Genomic DNA, 13593 nt, shown 5'->3' on the forward strand with positions numbered 1-13593 from the left:
ACAGCCGGGGCCAGACTCACCGGCGGGGATCCCTTCCAAGCCTGGGGTGTGAGCCAGCCTAGGAGGCTCAGCCCCTACCTCCCTGCACATCTGCCTGGTGCCTCTCATGCATCTTCTTGGTGGGGTGGAAGAACCGTCGCAACTCTCCCTGCAAGGATCCTTCTGAGCCCCCCTCTCCTCGAGGCTCACACCCCACCCCACCAGAGTACAAGTCCTTCTACCTACCCTAGCTAGGGGCAGGCCCTGAGCTGTGACCCATGGAAGTGTCCCAGGCCTCTGAGAGGTGGCAGTGATTCCTCTCAGAAGCATCACAGGGCTGGGAAGAACCCCTGAGTCCCAATCTCCATTGGCCACTGCAGGGCCTCGTGTGTCACTGCCTGGGAGGTGGTGATATGAGCTGCAGATGGTGAGCTCTGACAACAACAAGGCTAATCTTTGTTGAGGGCTTCCTGTGTGCCAGGGACCCCTCCTCTTCAGTTTCCTTCACAACCCAGGGTCACCAACATTTAACAGATGGGGAAACTGAGGCACGGAAGTGTTAAGTAACTTGCCCAGGGTCCCACAGCTAGTAAGAGGCAGAGCCAGAAGCCAAGATGCTCTCACATGAGATACTTGTGGCCTAAGCACAACTCAGGGACTGAAGTGGCAGCAGCTGGGAAGGATCTGGCCAGAGGTGAGAGGGTGCTCTGGCAAAGTCCCAGCCCAGGGCTCCTACCACCCCTGCATTCCGGGGCCTTGGAGTCAGGTGCAGAGGGCTTCTACCACCCCTGTGTTCTGGGGGCTCAGAGACAGATGCGGTTTTCCAGGATGTGGGCTCTGGGTGGGCAGGAGTGATGCAGCCTGGGTGGAGTGAGCCTGGCCATTTGTCACCTGCTTGCCAGACCCCAGGAGCTGGCCTGAGATCTCACAAGAAATCAGGGCACTCCAAGATCCTGAACTGGAAATGGTTTAGAGCACTTCTTTGGGTCTGGCTGAGTTACCCCAGTGGGAAAACGGCCTGGGAGGACTGGGTTTGAGGGGCTGGGGTCAAAGTTGGAGAGTGCTTCTCCCAGAGGAGGGACCTAGCTGGGGGTGGGGGTGACCTCCAGAGCTCTCCTCTCTCGGGTTTTCACCCCTCTGAGCCTCCATTCTCATCTGCAAGGTGGGACCAGTCAGTGCACGGCCCCAGGAGCTGAGCAACAGACCTGGATAGGACGCCTGGACCCCCACCCCTTACCTGCAGGCAGCGCAGCACCACAAGTGCCCCAGGGAGCTTGCCGCAGCCCCGCCTCCCCACCTCACCCGCCCACCCACTGGCATCTGTGGCCTTGGGCAGAGGCTGCCTGCCCAGGGCTGCCCCCTCCTGGTTCTGGTGTGCTGGTGCACTTCCGTCCCTGTTCCGGACTTTCTGTTTCCTAAAAGCCCAGATAATCAGAGGCTGGAAAGACCTTACCAAGAGTCTCCCAGGGGAGACAGGGAGGGGAGGAGGTCTCCATCGGCCCAGGTGTCAGCTGACTGCGAGTCCACTGAGCTCTCTCCAAAGGTCGAGATGTCTGTCACCAGGCGGGGGCCACCTCCCCTGTACACCCTGGTTTTCTGTCTCCAGGCATCCTGCCCTGGACTGAGACCCATATCGGCAGGTTCAGGAGGGGATGGCAAGAGCCAGTGGGCACACAGGGCGACTGTGGGGATGGGCAGGGGACACGTGTCCAGTGACAGAGGATGACGGTGTCCTTCCGGGCTGGGTCTGGAACTAGCCCTTCCTCACCTGTGTTCCTCGGGAATCTTTTTCCAGGTGGTAAACTAACACAGGGAGAAAAGTTTGTCTTGGACAAATGTATATGGGTTGTGCGATAGGAATTTCTTCTTTTTTGGAGAACCCAAATGCCCATTTGCTAAATGTCCAGGGTGGGTGGTCCCACCCCAAGGGCTGCCCATGAGCCTCGGCCTTGTGCTTGGCCAGCTGTGAAGGAGGCAAGCAGCTGGGACGAGAGCACCTCCCTTCCCTTCCAACCGAGTCTTTACGGGCTCCTCTGCCTTCTCCTCTTCCTGGAAGCAGGCATCTTGGCCCTGTGCTCGAGGACCCAGAGTGTGAGCAAATTTAGAATCAAGTACCCCTGATAAGCTGCTGCAGTTGTCTTGTCACTGTTCATCTTCGAGAACCATGGCTTAGAGAGCCCCCTGGGCATTCTTATGGACAGACACCTGGACAGATGGAGCCCCAGACCCCTGCACCGCAGTGAGGAAGCAGCAGCACTCGCAGGGTTGGCCTTACAGCACGGGCCGCACAGTTCCATCCGGGAGGCCTCTGGAGACATCAGCGACCCTCAGTCCCAGGACTCTCGGAGGACCAGGGCACCTGTGCAGAAGCTCAGGCCCCGCCCAGGCCTTTTCAGTGGGCCTCTGTACAGGTGACAGAGGGGCACACCTGGAGTGCCTTGGAAGAGCCAGGGAGGGTGATCTGACCCTTACCTGCTGGGGCCGCCCTGAGACTGGGCTCATTATCCCTCTCCAGCCTTTGCTGTGCACTCTGGGCAGGTGCCTTCCCTTGCAGAGCCTGTTTCCTCTCCAGGGAGATGCGGATGATAAGAACAGCGCTGACCCTTCTGGGAGTCGAGGACTTCAGGGGACAGTCTTTGGAGGGGTGTGGCACAGAGCAGCTGCTGGGGACATGAGCTGGAATGGTGCAGACCTTTCTCACCAAGAGGTGATGCTGTGGTGGGAAGAGCTCACCCTCCAGGGATGGGTCACCTAAAGCAAGTATCTGCCTATTTGATCAAACACGGAGGTAACTCATGGCCTTCCGAGGGTCACGCTGTGCCTTCTGGCAGGCAGGTCTCTTGTGTTCTATCTTTGGCTTGGCTCTGGGTCCCTGTTGGAGCTGGCCCGTGTGTCCCCAGAGACCTGTATGTCAGGAGGACTGAGGGATGCACGGATAGGGGTCACTCCTCGTCCACCTCACTCCTCATGGTCCTTCTGACTCCAGCCTCAGCTGCAGCAACACGCTCCGCCCAGGCCTCATCTGCCCTGTGGCACAGTCCTCACCTCACCTGCAGCCCCTGCTCCTACTTCCTGCTTCCTCCCTGACTTCTATGAGATCACTGCTCTGGAAGCCTGCAGGAGCCCAGTGAGCACCCCAGATCTGAAGTGGGGGAGTTTATCCCATGGGGCAACCCCCAGCCAGTGGAGATGGGAGACAGTGGAGTGGACACACACGCCTCCTTCTAGGCTGAGGATCAGAAGCCCCAGGACATGCTCCCGCTGCCCGCAGCAGCACCAAGACCGCGACTCACCCTGTTTCTCCTTCCCGGCGGTCTTGCTCCCAGAACTGCATTCCCACTGCCTGCGTCACTTCCCAGATAGAGCACATGCCCATGCAACAAACCACACATGCCACACACATGCACACGGACACGCACATGCACATGCCACACACCCCCACATACATGCATACACCACACACATGCACACGGACACACATATGCACATGCCACACCCCCCCACATACATGCACATGCCACACACATGCACAGGGACACATACATGCACACACCACACACATGCACATGCCACACACCCCACACACATGCACACGGACACACCCCACACACATAGCACACACCACACACATGCACACGGACACACATGCACACACCACACGCATACTGTACACCCCCACATACGAGCATACGTCACACACATGCACACGGACACACACCCCACCCATGCCACACACATGCATGCACACACCCCACACACATAGCACACACCACACACATGCACACAGACACACACATGCACATGCCACACACATACACATGCCACACACACCCCACATGCATGCACATGCCACACACATGTACGCACCACACACATACACATGCCACACATATGTACACACCATACACATACATACACACCCCACATGCATGCATATGCCACACACATGTACACACCATACACATACACATGCCACACACCCCACACATGCCACCCACATGTACACACACACCCCACACACATAGCACACACCACACACATGCACATGGGCACACACAAATATAGCATGCACCATACACATGCACACAAACACAGTACACACACACACCCCACCCCCCCACATCCCACACCCATCTGCATAGCACACACCACACACATGCACACAGACACAGTACACACACACCCCACACACACCCCCACCACACAGAACCTACACTCCACCCACAGAGCACACAGCACACACATGCAGCCCTCCACACACACAATACACAGACATGCACACATACAAGTACACACCCCACACCCCACCCACACAGCACACACCCCACTCACGCAGGCCCACACACACACACACAAAATACACAGACATACACCCATGCACATGCCACACCCACACATTCCACACATGCATCCAAGCACATAAACACAAATGCACATGCACACACACGTGCACAGACATACACACACCACCCCACACGTGGACATGCACACACACACGCGCACACACACACACACACATTCTTCAGGCTAAGACAACACTGGCTAAATGTTGATGCAGTGTTCGGGTGTGGCTGTTGGAGGCTCTGGGTCCTCTGGAAAGAGGAAGATGAGCGCGCACCTCCCGCCTTCTGTTGCTCCAAGGCTGTGGGGGCCGTGGGCCCTTCCCTTTCCTGGCTCCCTTTCCTCCCATGCAGTCAGGCCAGGCCACCCCAGCCCAGCCCTGTGCCCATGGAGATCCTTCCTGCTTCAAGGCACTGGGGCCCCAGCTGCCTCTCAGGTGATGTTTCCACTGAGAAGCGCCAGGCCCTCAGGTGCCTATGTCATGGCACGTGGAGTGTGGGTCCTGTCATGGGATTCAGGCACTTGTTACAGCCCACCTGGAGGGCTGGTGCTTCTCTCCCCGAGTCATGGGAGGCTCCCTCTGCCCTGTGTCCCCATCCCTGGCTCCAAGCTTGAGAGAAGGAAGCTCTGCCCTGCCTGCCTCTCTGGCTCTATCAGCTTCTCTCTGTGATGAGCCCAGCCCAGGCGAGTTCCAGACAGCCATGAGTCCCTGGACCATGAGTCCCTCAGCTGACAGGAAGGTTCATCTGCTCCCATCTGCTCACATTGTGTAATGACCATGACCCTAGAGTTCCAGGAGGAAGCATCTCAGAAAAGACCCTCGTGGGCATGGGGAGCTGCCTGCCTTGCCCCCAGGGCTGGGGCCACGTGGGTGGTCAGGAGCCTGGAGCCCCTTCTCCCCGCCAGCCTGTGCGCAAAGCCTTGGCTTTTGGCCAGACCTGGGCATGGAGCCAGAGGTCAGGCAGGTCCACATGCTTCTGTCCTGCACAGGGTTGCCAGATTTGGCAAAAAAAAAAAAAAAAAAAAAGAAAAAGAAAGAAAGAAAAAAGGTAAAATCGGAATTTCAGTTAAACAAGGATACTTACCAATATAAATATGTCCCTGGCAATATTTGGGACACACTTATACTTTAAAAAGTATTCATTGATTATTTGAAATTTGCATCTAACATGACATCCCACATTTTTTTCAGGACAACTAGGGTCCCAAAGGCCCCCCACAGCCCCAGCCCCACTCGACCCCAGGCCAGGTTCCCTTTTGTTTCAGAAGAAGCCCCTCAGGCCCTGAACTGGGGCCTAGTCAGGAATTCTGAGTTGATTAAAGGAAGGAATTATATCTTTTTTAAAAAGAAGAACCAAACGGACCTTAAACAATTTAGCTTTCAAATCTGCCATCTTTACGGGACAGTCTTGTGACACGGTGGGGGGCTTTTCTCTGACCATCTCCTGCCCTGCATGGTACCCCAGGAGGCCCAGCCGTGCAGAATCTGGTAAGAACAGCGCCCCTGGAGTGCACCTCCGCCATGCCTCCTCCTCATTCCCAGCTTGGGTTCCTGAGAATGAAGCCTTTGGATGTCCGTGATCTGCAATCTGAAGTCAGGTCTGGCTGGATTTTCACTACTTTGGTTCTAATTTTTTAAAGCCCTCACACCCACATCTAATTGGACAGTTTTTAGTGACTTTCACTGTAAGTAGGCCTCTCCAAGTCAACTTAGTTTTAATCCAAAAAGCTCTTTCTTTTCATGTTCATTAGAATTCTAGACATTTAGTTATTTTATTAAAATAACAAGGACAATCGGCACCGGTGGGGTTGGGAACTCACGTAGGTGACTGTCAGAGGGCGCCGTTATCCTCACTTCTTGGGTATTTGGGCTCGGTCCTCGGGTTTATGGAGGGAGCAGAAGACAGCAGCTGAGAAGCAAGTGGGCAGTGAGGGTGGGGAGGGCCACGTTCCCTGTGGCTCAGCGAGGACAGCAGGGTGGCCGGCCTGCAGGCACGGTGGACTCTGACACTGACTGGTTGGGTGGACCTGGACTAGGCACTAACATAGGCTCGGAGAGGAGGCAGGCAGGACACAGCCAGGCAGGAGGCCACATCTTTGCTGAGACCGAGGACACCGAGGACACCAGCTGGGGGATGGGGGGGCTGGGTGGGCTGTGAGGAGAAGGCCACGTCCCCCACTGAGACCGAGGATGCCAAGGACACAGGACAGGGTGACAGGGGCTGGGATGGGCTGCGAGGAGGCTGTGTCACCTGCTGGCACTGAGGACAATGAGGACACAGGACAGAGGGATGGGGGCTGGGGTGGGCTGCCGAGGAGGCTGTCTGAGGGTCCTGGGCTCTGGGAGCGGTGGACAGGTTCCAGGCAGCGAGCAGAGCCCCAGTGCCGAAGCAGGGGGCACGTTCCTAGGGCCCTGACGGCGGGCTGGCGAGAGAGGACCTGGGAAGCGAGTCACCAGCAGGAGCCTGGGCTCTGAGGCCAGATGTGGGAACAGCGTGGACTTTCCAGAAGCTTCCCTGGCAGCCGGGGGGAGGGTGGTTTGAACATAGTCTGTCTGCTCCAGAACACGGCCCAAGTCTGGTCACCATGAGGCAGTGTCGTGATGGGGCCTTTGAGAGGGGTCTGTCCGTGAAGAGGGGCTGGTGCTTCCTGTCGGGAGCGGGTGGACCCTCTCGGGAGCACGGCTGTTACAAAGGCAAGCTCAGCTTCCTCTCGCCGCGGGGCCCCTCTGATTCCCAGCCATGCTGTGGAGCAGCGTGAGGCCCTCCCGCGAGGTGGCTGCCCAGGCTCGGACTCTCCAGCCTCCGGGAGCGTGAGCTGAACAAACCCCTGTCCTTTATAAATGCCCAGTCTGTGGCATTCAGTGAAGACCCAGACAAGGGGACAGGGAGGAACACGGAGGAGGCACAGCCGTCCGGAGCCCATGTCCAGGTGAACTGTGTCTTTAGGACTTTAAATCATGAACAAGAGTCTGTGCTTGGCCTGTTCCTCCAGGAAACAGGTGGGCTGGGCACAGGCCTGGGCAACCCTGGCTCAGTGACACCCGCAATAGCCCAGGCGTGGTGTTCCCAAGCTGGACAGCAGGGGGCACCAGAGACCGCCCGATCTCTGCACTGCCAGCGGCACCCGCAGCCCAGCTCCGCCTGGTTGTCTTAGGACCCACCAGTGTCCCCCAAGACCGTCTTGTGCGTGTGAGCATGTTCTTGCCCCAGGCAGACGAGACTTCCAGAGGCCTCCGATGCATCTTCGATGGGTGGGGACTGTGCAGAGCAGGGGCAGGAGCTGGGGCCGGGGAGCAGGGACCCTGCAGAGTCACCTGGAGAAATTTCAAAACTACGGAGACCTGGACCCATTAAATCAGAATCTCACGTTAGGAGGCTGGAAATCCCGACTATTCAGAAGCTCCCAGGTGGTCTCAATGTGCCGCCAGGGTTAAGAGCCACTGCTTGAGATGGTGGCCCTGGACCTGCCCAGCACCACCTAGAGACGTGTTGGAAATGCAGATTCTCAGCGCCCCGAAGCACTTGAATCAGAGCTCTGAGTGGGAGGGGCCAGAAAGAGACCTGCATTTTAACAAGCCCTACAGGAATCTGATGTCAGGCCCCCGGGGACTCACCCCCTCAGGCTGAGAACCGCTGCCCGTGCCTCGCTGCCCAAAGTGTGCTGGGGGACCAGTAGCATCCTCAGCTCTTGGGAGCTGGTTAGGGATACAGAGTCCAAGGCCCTCCACCTGTTGAATTAAACCTGCATTTTAACAGGACCCCTGGGGGATTCTTACAGTTTGAGAACCATTGCTCTAGTGGCTGTCACTGAACAAGAACAATATACGCCTTGGTGTGCAAGCCCCTACAGAGGCCATTCCGGGTGGGCTGCAAGAGAGCAGGTGAGAAAGGAATGATGGGTGAGTGGCCAGGATGGCGCCCTCCAGGGTGCAGGGGAGCCGGGGACCTCCGGGTAGAGCCAGGGAAGGCTGTGTCCAGGCCAACGAAGGACAGTGTCCCTGCAGGACCCAGGAAGCGGGACAGTGCGTGGCGGTGGGGCAGTGGGAGTGGCAAGATGGACCAGGACGGCCCGAGTGATCAGCAGCCCACAGCTATTGGTGGTGCTGGGTGGTTTCTTTTTAAGATATTTTTTCCTTACATAAAAATAATAAATTAAGCAACATACATATACCCAGAATGAAGAAAAACCACATATATATGCCCATAGGTCCACCGTCCAACACCATCACTGCTTACTACTTCCAGACTTTTTCCACGTATAGTCTTTTATTCAGTCATTATAAAGATACGGTACATGCTATCATATCATCTTTCCTAACGTTGTAGGCATATTTTCACATCATCTTCAGACATGTGGTTATTAACAGAAGGATGATGGGTCCGTCCTCTCTGGCAGCCCCATCACGGTCAGAGGCTGCAGCAGGGCCCGGCTCACCCTCACGCTCCTGCCCTCTGCATCTGGCTCCCACCTTCCCTGCTGGACACGGAGGTCCTGGGCCCACCGCCGATGCTGGGCCGTGCATTTTCAGACAGAGCCTCCCAGACTGTTTCCCGGCTTGCCCTCCCAGGCCCTCCCTTCCTCGGCGCCTCCCACAGTTGTGGAAGGTCCATTCCTGTAGCAAGCTCACTCTGTCTCTGGCCACACTCCCCGCAACCCGGCTGGACACAGTATTGGTGCTGGGAGAGGGGCCCAGGGATGGGAATGCTCAGGGTGGAATCTGGAATTGGATCTCTGACTTGAGTAGATCGAAGACTTCAGTGGCTCCATTTCCCACGGAACTGCTGCCCACCCAGTGCAAAACAGACCGATAGAGGGCAGGACTCTGGGTGACCAAGCAGCTGATGCCACCGTGGAAATAAGGACCGTGGGCTTGGTTGGTGGCTGGAAAAGTGTGCTGTCGAATCTGGGAAAAGAAAATGATGAGCTCAGAGCTTAAATTCTCAGCTCAGGGGGCAGATAAGGAACCAGAGAGCTTCTGTGCTGTGCAGGGAAGGGCGACAAGCAGGCCTGGGTGCTCGCCTCTGCACCCAGATTTCAGAGGGGCCACTGCCCCTAAGCCCTATGTGCAAACAATCGGTTATGCTGAGCACCTGCTTCCTCCTGGGGGTCGGAGATCTGCACACGCACCAGGCAGAGGGGGCTGCACGACCAGCCCTGGGCACTGAGGTTCTGAAGGGCTCCCCTCGTGGGGACATTTCACATGTGTCGACACAGCGTGGTGCTGGGGAATGGCGTGAGTCCTCCTAGGGCATCTTCCTAGTGAATCATTGACCTGGGTGCTCTTGGGGGCCCCCAATACAACTGCCCTGTAAGAATCCATTGCCTCCTATAGCCACAGGCTCCAGACTTCTGAAAAGGAAACCCAAAATCAAATCCGTGGGTGGCTGCCTTACAATCTGAATTAAATTAACCTTTGGGTATCTTTGGTTAAATGTATGGCATTGTGCGGGAAAAAATAAGTCCTTAATCATTTGGATGGGGGCATGTGGGCAGACTGTGATGAAGTTGGGGACCCTGAACTCCAGAACCGTGGGACACATGGGTGAGGAGTTTCCCAGAATCCTTGCAGAGCCCCCAGGGTGACCAGGAATGACAGGGGAGACTGCCACACCAAATTCGGCCCTGAATTCAGTGGGGTGGTGGGACCCCAAGGGGCAGTACCAGGAGGAGGCTGTACTTACTGGAGAGACAGGTGAGCACAGGAACTGGTGTGGTCAGTGGGACTGCTGTGTAGTCAGAATGGCCTGACCCGCAGAGACCCTTGGTGCCAGCTGCTGGTGTCCCAGGGTGGGGACAGCCTCCTGCCCACCTGCAGACTGACACTTCGGATCACAGGGAAGCTCCCGCCTGGAGACAGAAGTCCATCTTGACCCCACACTTCCTGCTGTGACTCTGCTCAATGGACGTCCTGCAGGCAGGTCCTGCTGACCTGGGGCTCCTCCTGCCGGCTGGTTTAAGTGGAAGCAGCGCTGGAATTATTCAGCTCCATCTCACGGGGGAGGAAATCTCAGCCAGCCCCAGTATTGGACGTAGGATCTCTCCTTGTGGAGAGGAAACTGGGTTTGTTTCAAGTACCAATGCTGAACTCAGTCCTAACAATTTCAGAAATGGCCTAGCCAAGATGTTTTTCTCTCAGTTTGATCTTCGGATCAGATTTCCAGAAGCTGACACTCTGATTCCGCCTGCCAGCAGGGCGACAGGAGCCCACATCCTCTGGTGGGGATGAAATATTCAGTTTGACTGTTGAGGCAGGTGACGTGTCCTTCCTCATCTACAGCCCTTCTATAAAGAGGACCCTTGAGCTGGCAGCAGAGCCCATCCAGGCAGCACGGCCGGCTGAGCAGAGACAAGGTAAGCTCTGGAGAGGCCAGGCAGGGTTGGGGGGGGAGGTGAGCAATTTCTTAAGTCGTGCAAATTAAGGCCAATTGAGGCAGGGATTTCACCTCCAAATAGTGGTTTGAAACCACTGAAATGGAAATTGCTAGGAAAACCGTAAGAATTTTTTTTTTTTTTAAATCCATGCCATTTTCCCCAGGGCTGCCCCCACTGGGGCTGGTAGAGGAAGCCGGCCCTGACAGATGGGTGGTCTCGCCCTTCCTGGGTTCGTCCTGCTGCAGGTGAGCCTGAGTCGCAGATCAGGAAGCACCGGGAAGATGCAGGCCTGCATGGTGCTGGGGCTGGCCCTCTGCCTCCTGCTGGGGCCTCTCGCAGGTGAGGGGCCGCTCTGGAGGGAGGCAGCCACCAGGACCCCCGACAACCCTCCTGTTCTCTCCCCTTCCATACACATCTCCAGACTGCTGGGAAACCTCAGAGCCCTGCGGCTGGTGTGGGGTGGGCCCAACTGGCACCTGGGTGGTCCTTCTGGGTGACAGCTCTTCTCTTCCTTTGCAGGGGCCAAGCCTGTGCAGGAGGAAGGAGGTACCGTTCTCCGATTTCTTTCCTTTCATTTGCATAAGTAACTGGTGTGCAGCGGGGAGAAACTGCTGGGGAGGGCAGTGGCTTCCTATCCCAAGCAGACGCATCAGGCGCCCTGGCTCAGCTCAGGCCTGAGCATGGAAAACATGGCCCTCGAGAGCCAGCTTGGAGCTGTGCAAGCAGAGGGTCTCTGAGCTCCTTCCAGCTGCGACCCTGCCCTCCAGCCACCAGGGAACACACTGGGCAGGGGGAGCCAGGGCCCCATGACCCCTGACATTCTCACCCTCCTACCTGGGCTCCAGCCCCCAGGCCCTCCCAACTCTGAGCCCTAACTCAGTCCAGTATCTTCTGGGCCACCCTTGCCCAAGCTTTACGACAGGTTATGTGGGGGGTAGTGGACGGGGGTGTCTGTGCTTCCTTCAGAAATCCCAGCAGGAGACTGCCGGTGCCCCACACCATCCCCATACAACTCCCTCCTCAAACAGGACAGGCCTCCCCGCTCCATCTCTTCCCCTTCTTCCTCTGTCTCCCAGACCAGGCATCCCCAAGGACCTAGGTCATCACCCCACTGATGACAGGGGATGGGCTCAGGCCCCCACTCTGGGAAGGTTGAATCACTGTGAGCATGTGGGCACAGCTGGGAACCATCCACTTGCCTTGAAGCCTCCGAGGACGGTGTCTCCAGGCAAGACCGTGGGGACAGTCCCCAAGACAGGTGTCATGTGTCTTTCAGACCCTTACGCGGAGCTGCCGGCCATGCCCTACTGGCCTTTCTCCACCTCTGACTTCTGGAACTACGTGCAGCACTTCCAGGCCCTGGGGGCCTACCCCCAGATCGAGGACATGGCCCGCACCTTCTTTGCACACTTCCCCCTGGGGAGCACCCTGGGCTTCCATGTTCCCTATCAGGAGGACTGAATGGTGTCCAGCCTGGTGCCCGCCCGCCCCGCCAGGCTGCACCAGGTCAGGCCTCTGCAGGCATGGAGTCCCAGCAAAAACCTGGCCCCTGCGGGGAGTCAGGCCTGGTCTCATGCTCAATAAACTCCGGACTGAAGATGTACAATCAGCGTTGTGGGTGGTCTTTCAAGGACGGCTGCGCTCAGGCCCCATTTACTTTATTTCACAAATGAAGCGGGTTTTATTTTGATTCCTGGGGAGCACTTTCATACACTCTTTCATAAATGTGCACCATTTCCATCCACACTGGCATCAACAAGGGATCTTATATCCTGGGCGGACTCAGGACTGGCTTTCTGTGTCTCCCTCTCATCCATTTCCCACAATGATCCTGGGGGTGCTGCAGTTCCCCCAGATTACAGGTGAGGAAACTGAGGCAGAGACAAGAGGCCACTGCCTGATTTGTTAAGGTCACACAGCTGGTTAGGGGGGAGCTAGACTCCAGTCCAGGCACCCTCGCTCTGGGCCACTAAGCTGGGCAACAGGCAAACCCACAGTCAGGGCTCGGCTGACTCCACACCACGACACTCCCCTGGGAGCAGGAGCCAGGAGGCAGCAGGACATGGAAGTGGGAAACCCCGTCTGTATCTGTCATCAGTCAGGGACAGCGGGGCCTGGGCAGGCTCTGTCTTCCAGGGACGGCTCTAGGTTTTGAGGATGCTGGGAGGAAGGGGGCTTCACCTGGGCACCCTGGGGCACCGGAAGGCTGGGCAGGCAGCATGATGGCATCTCAGGGGTGGGCCTCCAGCAATGGGATGGCCTCTGCACAGGTGGTGAGCTCCCCATCCCTGTAGGGTATACAAGCAGACCGTGGAGACCCACGGCTCCACCCCTTAGCTAGGAAAGACCTTGACTTAATGGGCCACTCCTCTTGGTCACTGCCAAGCCCCTGTTTCATCGGACTGACTTTCACTTGGGTCTTTCAGAGTGACGCACTTTGGCATGGCATGAGGCTCACGGGATGCCCACTGCCTGCTTCTCCCTGCATCCCACACTGTTCACTCAGGCCAGGCGGACCCTTTTCAGGCCACACCCTCACCCCTCACATTTCAGTTCAATTCCTGTCCCTGGAACTACCCTCCTCCATGCCGCTCCCCCTTCTCTGCAGCCTAACCCCAAAACCCACCTCCTTTAAGGTCTGTTGAAGAAAACTTACTAGAAAGTTTCAGAAGTTGTGCTGAACCCTGGAGACAGGTGTGGGGACCACTGCAACGGGATCTTGCAGTGGGGGAGGGAGACCAGGCTCAGCTCTGAACAGCACAGGCAGTGGGGGTTTGCGGCTGAGGAGCAGGTGGGGTCGGGGGTGGAAAATGACTAGGAGGAACACAGTGCGGGAAGGGGATGCTGGCTCCGCAGACCCCGCAGGGCTCTCGCTGAAGACAGGCCTGGGCGATCAGA

General features: G+C 57.1%; 1 protein-coding gene across 1 annotated transcript; it reads left to right on the plus strand.

Moving 5' to 3' along the window:
- The first annotated feature begins 10637 nt into the window (after positions 1-10637).
- On the plus strand, positions 10638-12296 carry OTOS (otospiralin). The gene is made up of 4 exons (XM_011969537.1): positions 10638-10674; positions 10859-11034; positions 11215-11241; positions 11972-12296. Exons 2-4 carry the CDS (start codon positions 10902-10904, stop codon positions 12154-12156), a joined length of 345 nt encoding a protein of 114 aa, XP_011824927.1. The 5' UTR covers positions 10638-10674; positions 10859-10901; the 3' UTR covers positions 12157-12296.
- The last annotated feature ends 1297 nt before the right edge of the window (positions 12297-13593 follow it).

This window comes from Mandrillus leucophaeus, unplaced genomic scaffold, assembly GCF_000951045.1.
Source record: "Mandrillus leucophaeus isolate KB7577 unplaced genomic scaffold, Mleu.le_1.0 Scaffold898, whole genome shotgun sequence".
NCBI classification, from domain to species: domain Eukaryota; kingdom Metazoa; phylum Chordata; class Mammalia; order Primates; family Cercopithecidae; genus Mandrillus; species Mandrillus leucophaeus.

What these genes read in the sequence shown, in the direction of transcription:
- OTOS (XM_011969537.1), top strand. Translation starts at nt 10,902, where the DNA reads ATGGGTGGTCTCGCCCTTCCTGGGTTCGTCCTGCTGCAGGTGAGCCTG. An exon ending in CCTGCTGGGGCCTCTCGCAG is followed by an intron (nt 11,035 to 11,214) that starts GTGAGGGGCCGC and finishes CTTCCTTTGCAG; the next exon opens with GGGCCAAGCCTGTGCAGGAG. An exon ending in GCCTGTGCAGGAGGAAGGAG is followed by an intron (nt 11,242 to 11,971) that starts GTACCGTTCTCC and finishes TGTGTCTTTCAG; the next exon opens with ACCCTTACGCGGAGCTGCCG.